At 38.6% G+C, this 11,410-nt stretch overlaps 2 protein-coding genes across 2 annotated transcripts; one reads left to right on the top strand and one right to left on the bottom strand.

Moving 5' to 3' along the window:
• Nucleotides 1–526: 526 nt before the first annotated feature.
• LOC135498107 (inositol polyphosphate multikinase-like) lies at nucleotides 527–4,765 on the bottom strand. Its single transcript, XM_064788282.1, has 6 exons — nucleotides 4,675–4,765; nucleotides 3,926–4,060; nucleotides 2,763–2,939; nucleotides 2,345–2,526; nucleotides 2,139–2,226; nucleotides 527–1,907 (listed from the first exon to the last, which is right to left on the bottom strand). Exons 2-6 carry the CDS (start codon nucleotides 4,011–4,013, stop codon nucleotides 1,378–1,380), a joined length of 1,065 nt encoding a protein of 354 aa, XP_064644352.1. The 5' UTR covers nucleotides 4,014–4,060; nucleotides 4,675–4,765; the 3' UTR covers nucleotides 527–1,377.
• Nucleotides 4,766–4,989: 224 nt separating this feature from the next.
• Nucleotides 4,990–11,335, top strand: LOC135485980 (cytochrome P450 4V2-like). Its single transcript, XM_064768422.1, has 12 exons — nucleotides 4,990–5,152; nucleotides 5,687–5,799; nucleotides 6,247–6,332; nucleotides 6,724–6,917; nucleotides 7,201–7,270; nucleotides 7,950–8,076; nucleotides 8,415–8,621; nucleotides 8,826–8,928; nucleotides 9,110–9,177; nucleotides 9,448–9,514; nucleotides 9,776–9,955; nucleotides 10,413–11,335. The coding sequence occupies exons 1-12, from the start codon at nucleotides 4,993–4,995 to the stop codon at nucleotides 10,586–10,588; spliced, it is 1,551 nt and encodes a 516-aa protein (XP_064624492.1). The 5' UTR covers nucleotides 4,990–4,992; the 3' UTR covers nucleotides 10,589–11,335.
• Nucleotides 11,336–11,410: the final 75 nt, after the last annotated feature.

Genomic DNA, 11,410 nt, shown 5'->3' with positions numbered 1-11,410 from the left:
TTGACATTGCTCAGCTTCTAGACAACAGGCTGAGGCAATACCATTCGAAGTTCATTTTGAGCCTGACCCACCAGCAGGCAATTAAATGGTCTTGGAATTGGCCCCTATCATTGGCCTCACAAATTACTGGTCAACTGCATGTACTAGTATGCATGGACATTACAATTTCAAGGATTGAATGCAAATAGAACACGTCATTTGCAGGAATTTTGTTCAGTGCCTTTCCTTAAAGGGAGACAGGGTCCAGGTGGGCCAGATTTACGTTTTACAAAGTTGCCAATAGGTGTATCTACTAACTTACACAACATGGGCACTACTTGCCCTCGTTAGAGAAATTCTTCATCGCCAAGTCATGCTAGAGCCAGTTCCCTAAGTGAGCATATTTCCTCACCTCACGACTGGACCCCCAGCTTCAGATGTACATGTCATGTTCTTACGGGCCAACAAGCTTTCTGACAGCCAGGCCCAGGTGAGCAACACACAAGTAGTTGAGACAAACAAAAGACAAATGACAGAACAGAAAACATTTTTTTCAATTTGATCTATTTTATTGTTTTCATGATGGAAGTGGTTTTTTAATTGCTGTATAATAAAGAGTACATGCACTGAACTGACTGTAAAGTCAGAGTATCATCACATAGAAAAGAAGGCTCAGTAATCCACTAAAACATTCTCACTGGCTGGCTCCTAAATATTTTCTGGAAGAAATGATAGCCTACAGTCAATCTAAGAATTACAAAATATTATTTTAAAATATACACACATAGGTTTGGATGAAATCTAAAATCTTATTATAATGCAGTTAATTCCCTCACTGATTTGCGACCGATTCGAAAATCCGTGACTCACATGGACTTACTCTGAGAAATGCTCACATTCTGTACGGTATTTACCAGGCAATGGCATGCTGGAAATTATTCCAAGAGGATACAATCTGTGAAAAGTGTCTCAAAGATCCAAATACAAGGAGTGTTGCTCCTGAAGCTTTGCCCCCCTCTTACCAACCCCCCATACCATGATGACCAGAAAGATAGATATGCCCCTGCCAACTGAAACATAATCAACTCAATGACTACTGCCACCTAAAACTGAAAGACCGGTAATAAGTAGCACTAAAAAACTAACAACTAACTGCCCAAGATCATCAGGTCACAACCTGAGTACAACAGTCATCACTCCAGGTCATAGTGGCGTACCAGTTATACAAATGTCATCACAGCCATAGCAAATTTAGAATAGGATGATGATAATTCAAGATTATATAACTTTTGCAAAAGCTACCCAAATCCTAAAAAATCTTGATGTGTTTTGGCCATTTTACAGTTTGCCATAAAATTGCCTCATATTTTTTAGTGACTACTTCCACAGGTCACTCATTTATTTTTGCAGCATCATTTTGAAATGTTTAATCAGTGTCCGTAAACCTAACAAATAATTATCATCCTTTTTGTTTTCAAAATATGTGTGAGTGAAATCAATCATTTTAATCGTAATTTCATCGGAAGAACCACTACCATTGGAAGCAATATCACTCTGGGATTTATCCATACCAGCAGTTAACCCGTTACTTACACAATTATTACGCTTTTCGGAGTGTCCATTTTTCTTTCCTGAGTTGATTAAAATCTCACCTGTTTTCGTGGCATCATCACCATTATTGCAAATACTGCTACAGTCGTAGCTTTCTTTCTCACTACATACCTCATCACCGTTTTTATGAGAATTTCTGTTCGGCACTTTAGCAATCGGTGACGGGTCACCTTCATAAACATATAACAACGAGCTGCTGTAAAACGTCAATTGAGATTGTCTTTCAAACCAATCATGTATTTCCTGTGTTTTATCCAAAGCACTTTTGACCAATGCATTCCTCCGGTGGCCGCATTTGTTGAAGAAGGATTCTAAGCCTGGAAATTTCAAGAATGATTCATTATATGACATAATAATCTATGCCAAGTTCCCAGTGCTGTTGTGTAATCTTGATAACTGGCACTGTGCAATAATGTTGCATTTTTTTATAGTCAAAAATGAACTGATTGTGATCTTGAGTTTGCCTTAGCATTTTACTGACAATATCATTCGTTTAGAAAATTTAAAAGTTAGTAGAAAACACTGAGCTCAAAAACTCGATGTATTACCTTTAGAAATAATTATCTCCTCATGTTGCAATTTTCGAAGGTAACTTTTCTCCAAAACGACATAGTCACCCAGGTTTGGATCATAAGTCTGAAAACACAAAATGAAAAGTTCCTGAGTATTTGAAATACAGTGGAACCTCGTTTGAATAGGGATGACACGATTAATGATAAACAAACTTGACCCTGTATATGTTCTGTCCACTTACCCTCATTCCCAACATAGAGTACCCATATTCAACACCAGGTGGAAACTTTTTATACGCCGCCTCCAGGTCTGCCTCTGACAAATCGTTCCGTTTGGGATGGTATAAAATGCCGCCCATTTTGACATCCATGATGCAAGGCTTATTGTACTTGGACGCACAGTCCTCCAGTTTCATGTAGACATCTGCAAACGATGATGAGAGAAACTTTGACAACAAAGATTTACATTTTGGCTCATTATCAAGCAGAGCATTCTTTTCCTATGCACTTTCTGTTTCTAAAAACCCCACATCATGCAGAAAAACAAATCGAAAGCTCAAACCTAAAGTTTGAGAAGTGGGGTATGCATCTGAAAGAAAGTGTGTTAAAAATTGAAAGGTGATGTCACCTCAGAATTTACTGACTGGTCTCAATACCTACTGTCGTGGTCTTGGTACGTTCCAAAGTAATTTGGCAAAAATTCCCGGAGTTTCAGAAGGCTGGAGTCTGAGAGGATTTTCTCACTGTTCATAGTTTCATAGAAACTTTGTTCTCTTGGGCCTTTTGGCGCACGCTGGACTGGTTTCAGCATCAACCCATCGGGACTCTGAAGACAACCTGAAGTGGAAACAAGACAATACCTGATGTCTAAATCTCCATATCCATGTCAACTAATACACATTACCCGAGAAACAGGGCGGCAATTGCTTTGTGTTTGATGTACCATCATTTTAGAAGTGCACATCTACAACATTATTTTGACTGATATAATCATTGTAGATATTACCATAAAGAAGTTGAAATAAAGCGAAATGTTAGTTTGGAATGGTGTTGGATGTTTTCCCCCGTATGTCAATAAATTATCCACATTCAGCTGGTACGAATAATAGGCAGGCCTTTTTATAAACTCATGTAAATTGTAATAAGACTCAATTTTTTCACGACAAGATATTCAAGGACATCATAGCGTATATTTAATTATGAGGACAAGGTTGTTCAAACTAACTTTTGAGATAAATGTGCTGTTAGATTTAACAGGTCTATCTATAGCTGACATAGCAAACATGTAGGCTTAATTCTGTGCCGTGATTGTAATTATGAGATGTCCAAAACAACAGCACTGGTCAACAGAAAACTTATCTTTCACATTACTTTAGTCTATACTAGGCCTATAGATTTAGGCCAGGGTTCATATCTGATCAATGTATTATTTGAATAACACTGATTCGATCTCAACTGGCATCGGTTGGCCCAAATACAAGCAATTACTATTTGAAAAGTGTCATCAGTTCAGGCTAAATGCAGATTGTAAGCAATGAATTGTGAACTATTGATGTATCAATGATTTAAACAAAGAGATGTTCAGAGCTATACAATTACTACATATTATTTACTAAAGTTAGACTACAAATACAAATCTGAAATTGAAAGGGTGGGACAGAAAAGGGCAATGTCTGAGTGAAAAGGCAGCAGGGCACAGTACCTTTCTTTAAATGAAAAAGGCTTATGCATTGGCCACTGATAAGGAGACAGGGCAATAACAAAAAATTGTGAAAAGGCTCTAGCTGAAGCACTCTATATGTACAATGTAGTCTATATCTCACCTAAACCGGTTTTTCCTTCTCCATATTTATGTCCTGCAACCTGGTGATGCAGTGGTTTCAATCCCGGTGGCAACGGGGGCAATGCCATGGTTTACCAATAATAATATTGCGGAGATCTACACTCTACAGATTCATCTGAAATGAAGAAGAGCAAACTTCACACCAAATCAAATTATTGTACGGCAACTACCGAGGACCAAGAATGGTTATTTAAAGCGGATCAACAATGATGGTGATGATGACATTGACGACATTGTGAATATGACACTTAAGAAGTAAGTTCGCCCGGAAATGGCAATGGTACGATTTAGACAATGGGAGACTGCTAAAATGTGGAATCTGCCAATTTGCAAAGCGAGGATGCAATCATTCCCTATTCCACATTTTAGCTGTCTCCCATCACCATGACCGGGCCAATTTCTAGTTATTAAGTGTCGTATGTGAGAATCTGACATCACGACAATCTTAAATTGTTACCGCGCTACGCGTTGTGCCACGCCTAGGTCACTGGTCAGCTTGGTTGAGACCTGTACATATTTCACCCAAGGGGATTCAGGACCAGCAGTTGACCGAATCCTTACCTGTCCCGGCGCGGCGACCGCACCCGGTCCCCCACCCCGCAACACGGGTCGGGGGGGGGGCACCTTCCAATTCCATCACTACAAAAAGTTTCATATACTTTCAACTCAGTTTCATTTCTTTTCTAATTCCCTACCGGTTACCACCATGACTAACTTGTTGTTTCTTACCAAGAGGTTTCTAAACCGGTTTCTAAAAGACATGAAAGAATGTGGGCTTGTTGGCATTCAACTCATCGAAAAGGGTTAACTTTAAGCAGAGCTACTCTTCCACACGATTCAGTCAAAATGGTTTTGCTAAATGTGCCAAAATACTAGCAGTTAAAATTATAAAAAGGGACATAACTTTCATAAGAGTTTCTTATAGCATTGAATTAATAAAACTTTATTCATAGTTTGAAAGGATTTGCATTTTAGGGTATAATCGATTGTCATAAGCTAATCAACGGATCTCTCGAGATCATGTGACTGACTTATCGCTTGGACAAAATGGCGATCTTCCTAGCAGTCGTTTTGGCATTACTGCTGGTTTTTATCACAACATATCTCTATAATTTTCGGAAATTAAAGAAAGCCATTGATCAGTTTGGTGGTCCCCCAGCTCTTCCTATCATTGGCAATGCTCACATGTTCGAACCGAAAGGGTCAGGTGCGTATTGTTTGCATAAAACCTAAATTTATGTTTGACACTCACCACTGACTTGTCACTTGACAGTCATTAATCATCGAGTCGTGCAGTGACACTACTCCATTGACGAGTCTGAAGTGAAAGGTCCTCACCTGCATGCTGCATACACATATGACATCTTGTCATCTTGTCCTGTTCATGCATATATCATTATATGTTGTGTCCTGTATCATTATGTCCACTTTATTCTATATACCAATGTATTTTTTTAAAAGGATGAGTAAAATTTCGTAATTCGTATCTCGTAATGCATCAAATTCATAAATGAGTCGACATGATGATGATGATCACGAGTGTACTCTCATTGTACATATTCATATTTCAAAATTTTAACAAAATGTGGAATCTAAAAAGTGTCAGTGACGCTGGAAGAGTTAATGTCGTCCTTGGTGTACCGGCTTTAATCTTTATACACAGTCACAGAACCGACCAAGCCACACATCAACTGAACTCTGCTTTTAAATATTCCATCACTTTTCGTTATTTTATTCACAGATTTTTATGCACAACTAATGCAGTTCATTGAAGAAAACAAGGAATCAGGCATCTTCCGTATCTGGCTTGGTCCAGTACCTGTCCTTGTGGTGACTAACCCTGAGATTGTCGAGGTATGTTTTGATCATTATAAAAAATATGTGCTTTTACCATTCGGAAGAGAATGAACCAAGCTGCAGGAAAAGTATTTGCTACAAACTGTACAAAACTTTGGTCTGCCTTTACATCCAGATGGTGTACCTTTTACACAAGCAGTTGTTTATGAGTCAATTTTACAGTGAATGATAACTATGTCGGTGTAATCAAGCCAGTTGAGGGGCACATACAAAAGTTTTTTATAAATAATATTTGCCTTAGCAATGCACTATGGTGTTTGACTTGCTTTCATTATCTCTTCCTGGTTAGCTCATGTGATGGGTCTGCTATATACTGTCAATTGCCTGCCTCATTTTAAAATTCTATGCTCCTATACCATGATCTGGGTATTCTGCATCCTCTTTCATTTAAGGAGAGCCTTGGACATGTATCTCTCTCTTTCTGAATAGCTATGAATATTTCAGATTATATTATCAAGTTCCAAGCATCTTGATAAGTCTTATGTCTACAAATTTCTCCATCCTTGGCTTGCAACAGGACTTTTGACAAGGTATGCATTGTTAGTTAGAGATACACCACCTCTTCCTTTGTCAATGTCTGTGGAATTTAGCTTTGTCTGCTTTCTAAAACGACCTTTATTTGGGATGGTCTGTCATTGTCCAGTGTTTTATTTGATTTTTTTTTTTGTATATTGCGACTGTTGCGCTTGAATTAAACTATTCTCACTGCATGTAAACCCCATTGCTTTTGCATGCCTTGTTTTCTACTAATTCAAGTTGTAATTTTTATCAAGCATTAATTTGTGCAGATTCCATCTCAATCAATGACATCTTGCTGTAGCATAACAAAGCACTTTGCCTTTTTTTGAAAAAGTAATGACTTCTGTTGGAGATGTGTAGGATCTGAAGTGGGACAACTTCAGTTAAGGGTGATATTTTCAGTACTGGTGACAAATGGCGAATGCGCAGGAAGCTGCTGACTCCAACATTCCACTTCAAGATTTTGGATGATTTCATGACTGTGTTCAATGAACAAACAGACATCTTCACTAACATTCTCAGGGAGAAGATTTCCAATGATAAAGCATTTGATATCTTTCCATACATTACGCATTGTGCCCTGGACATCATATGTGGTAATTATCACAAAGAATTCTTTCACTGGAGTGATCATCTTATTCTTATAACATGATTAGTAGACATAGGTTCATGCCTTTTTTAAGATGTAACTTTTTCATGATGTAATGGATAAGTTAACTTCATGTTATCATAGAATCTGATGAGCTTATACCTTCTAAGAGAAAAACAAGGAATTAGAAATTATATCATCATTTCTTTTCTAAAAGAATGATGACGTAGTTGAATATTGATACATTTTACATTTTGTTGAGGTCTTCACAAAAGTCCACTCTTTTACAGAAACTGCGATGGGAAAGAAAATCTATGCACAGAATGATTGTGATTCAGAATATGTCAGAGCCCTTTTCAAGTAAGATATTACCTTCTGAATTCATACCGTGCATTATAGGGGGGAAAGGGACCGGGTGTTCATTGGACAACCAGCTTCTGGATGTTGATTGGACGGCTGGGCTCAGAACCTGATCTAATGTAACATCAAATGATATACATGGAGGCAAGTTATCAATTGATCTTTATGTTTTGTTATGTAAAGATTCTCTGTTCTGCGTATTCGCCTGTGTAGAATTAGTCCACTTGAGTTCAATCATGATGTGATTTCTTGAATGGGCAAAGGTTAAGAGCATTGGTTGGACGGTCAAGTTGTCTGAGTTAAAGAGTGCCAAACAGTTCTACTTACTGGACTGTTACCTTTACCAGCCAAAGAACTATGGGCTGAGGCTACTTGAAGATAATTTCAAGTGTGTCCCAGTATTTACCCGAATATAAAACCAATCATAACACCAATATGACATTCTATCAGATAATGCTAAATCAGAGCTATCGGAAATAGATTCCAATGACTTTAGAATATTGAGTTGAGACCTGAGCCACTTTTCCAAGTAAAAAAAAGCAATTCTGCCTACCAACTGTAACATGTCTTTTGATTTTAAGGATGCCCTCTCAGTGATTTGAGACAAATTCTACAAGTCCGGGTTCAAATAAATGCAGCGTGTATCATGAGTAGCTACTGTTTTCTCTCCTCTCTCTAGACTGAGCACCCAGATTCAGCGGAGACAGAAGAGTCCATGGCTCTGGGCGGACTGGGCCTACTTCATGACAAGCGATGGCAAAGACCAAAAGAGTTGCCTGAAAACACTGCATGACTTTACTGACTCGGTAGGTATGACCACCGTGCTTATATTGGTAAGGGGCAGTGTGGTCTAGTGGTGAAGATGTCGACTCATGATAAGAATAATCGGAGTATTTTGGGTTTGATGTCTAACATTGCCCGATTGCTTTTGACCTTAGGCAAGTCACTTTACTCTGATGGCAACATGTGAAACAGAGATTCCTTGATGCCAGGATAAGAAAAAACCTCCTGTTGCAAGTTAGAAACAAGAGGCACTTGAGATGGATTCTCCTTCCCAGTCAAGTAAAGAGTCACCAGGTCCATAAAACCCAATTGGGGCCCTACCGTATTAGCATATTCCAGTTGTCTGGATAATCTTTTGCAGGTCATTAAAGAGAGAAGGAAAGCCTTGAACGAAAGTTTAGGTGATACAGACATCACAGGTACAGAGCCTGCAGAATGGGACAAGGACCGCCTCGGACTCGGCAAGAAGAAATTGGCTTTCCTCGACATGTTGCTGTATGCGTCTGCTGATGGGAAGAGGCTGACTGATGAAGATATCAGGGAAGAAGTGGACACATTTATGTTTGAGGTCAGTTTGAGGGATTCACCCAAAGATGGCACATCATCACCCTTTCACATTTGGCATGCAGTCTGTGTTTGATACATTAGGGAATTTTACCAGTTTGTAGGCATCGTCATTATTGCGTGTAGGCCCCAATGAGACATTAGCCATGCCAATTACAGTTACAGATTTTGTACTTCAATATAGAATGGACATTTGTTGATATTTCAGGGTCACGACACAACAGCTGCAGCCATATCATGGGCTGTATACAGCATCGGTCGTTATCAAGACATTCAGAAGAAAATCCACGAGGAGATGGATGAAATATTTGGTGAGGAATGTGACACTGCATGCACTCTTTCTTGGTAAAAGTTTCAGTTGATGTCTTGGACTCTCTGTCTCTGTCATGTCTGACATGCAACCACTTCCTTTCCAGCCAACTCCATTTCGGGTAATTCATTTGACATTGGTGAGGAACTAATATCAAAATAAGTGTTTTGTTCACTTTTAAGGTGACAGTGACCGACCTATCACCCATGATGACCTGCGAAGCATGAAGTATTTGGAGCGTGTCCTCAAGGTAGGATTATGTCAGAGTAGACCGTCACAATATTTCTGCTTTGAAGTGTGTTTACTACTATAAACTGTGAAATGTTGGCAAAGCGGAAAGTTGCTAAATTAGATCATTTTAGTTTGTGCTGGGCTAAACCAGATTTTTAAGAGTTCTGATGACACAAAGCTCAAATATTTTGGCTACTGGGTGGAGCATTAGTGAAAGAGTTGAACTTCAGAACTTTAATATTCAGCTTTATATCTGTCAAAGTTCAATTATAAATTTTAAAAATTTCAGGAATCTTTGCGTTTGTTTCCTTCAGTACCAATTTTTGGTAGGGTACTTTCAGAGGATACGAAAATTGGTGAGTTAGAAAAAGATCAGACAGAATTTGCCAAAAACCCTCAACAAAGCCATTGTTTAACAGTTCCTAGATTCGTTTCCTCTATGTCTTATTCCTCATTCACAAGGCCAACATTGGAACCATTATTTCGTATGAGGCTGGAAGTGAAGCAGTTGGTGAAGCTTTGAAGTTGACTGACAACCACGTACATGTACATTGTTTACAATATTTTATGGTAAATTTTGCTGTCGATATTTTATGTACAATGTAATCTCACTTCAGGTGGTGTGATCGTCCCGAAAGGAGCCCAGGCAGTCATCGTTCCCCCGGGTGTGCACCGCAATGAGAAGTATTACCCAGATCCAGAGGTATTTGATCCAGATCGCTTCCTGCCTGAGAAATGTGCGGGGCGTCATCCCTACGCCTATGTACCATTCTCTGCTGGGCCAAGAAATTGTATTGGTGAGTATCAATGTCTTTGCATACTATAAATAGTCTTGATCTTTTGCCCAGCTGGAGTGTAGTTTGCATGCAGCGGCATGTTATCTTCATTCTGGCCTCCAGCTCCAAGATACATGTAAACTTTCTCATCAATCAATGGACCATTAACAGTGTAAGTTATGGGCAGCCATATAGCGACACTTTTTGGTGAGCTGACTTAGAAAACTATCTCGGGGGTCCGGTCCGATAATGGCCGGGATAACTTCCTCGGTCTTGATACGTTGACTGGGCTGAAAGCCATTTTTGCTTGTTGGTGGATTCTGCCCCAGTGCATGACTCACTCAGCTGCCTACTGGTTACGTCACTGTCCTGTTTCTTCAACTCAATTTGCTTCTTGTCCGAAATAAAGATCATGGCAAAAGTAAGACGACTTGTGTGAAAAAATTAGGGTTATAATTACAAATATTCTTGTTTTTAGGTCAGAAATTTGCTCAAATGGAGGAGAAGATATTTGTTGCGTCGTTGATGAGGAACTTCTATGTTGAATCCATTCATGAGCTTGAGGATATGTTGCCGTGCGGAGAGCTCGTCTTACGCCCTGAGAGAGGAGTCTGGGTCAAATTAACACCAAGGGCAAATAACATTGAACAATAGACTATTTGACTTAAAAGTCCCGTACCATCTGCTTTGTAAAAGTGATCCAGTAAGTAAGGTAAAGTGGTACAATTTAGCCCCAGTACAATAATATTATACCCTCTGTGTATTAATGTGTACTGCTGACTGTTTCGTAAACTGTATGGGCAATAATTGTACCACTTCACCTTACTTTAATGCTTACTGCATGTACTCCTATTATGCTTCACTTTGGGACATGCACATGTTTATGTAACTTACATATTTTATTGGTCACATCAGTCCTGGGCCTACAGGTTTTTGTAACTGTTATTATCCACAAGGAAGTGACACTGTGATAGATTTTTGAGTATTATGTCTTTGTGAAGTCAAGAATGCATAAAATATTGAGTGTCTTTATTTATTTTTGGTAATATCAAGAATTTAAATAGGTGCTTATCATTTAGTCTTTGAAAATGTTCATCTGGTTGTGAAATATATACTGATAACTGATATAAAGTTAATTTTCACACAATAAAATAAAATAATCACCTCTACGTTTCAAATGGTGTCACATTTTTTCACCTAAAATGTGAACACAATTTGAAACGAAAAGTGATTCATTTGATTATGTGAAAATTAACCTAGCGGTTATCATTTTTACCAGTCCCTTTTGGGATGTTCCAAAAAGTTGCTATTGGCGTTTTACTTCTACTTATGTATGATGATTGCTACTGTTGAATTGGTAGACTTTACACAATTTTATGTAAGAGAGTGAATATATGAATACACCGATTTACTTAATTCTATTAAATAGTTGTTGATTTATATTTTGCTGCCATCCACAAGATCGGTATTGCCCTT

Source organism: Lineus longissimus, chromosome 1 (genome assembly GCF_910592395.1).
Source record: "Lineus longissimus chromosome 1, tnLinLong1.2, whole genome shotgun sequence".
Taxonomy (NCBI): Eukaryota; Metazoa; Nemertea; class Pilidiophora; order Heteronemertea; family Lineidae; genus Lineus; species Lineus longissimus.
Note: the sequence above shows the minus strand (reverse complement) of the source record. Positions and strands in the feature narration are given on the sequence as shown.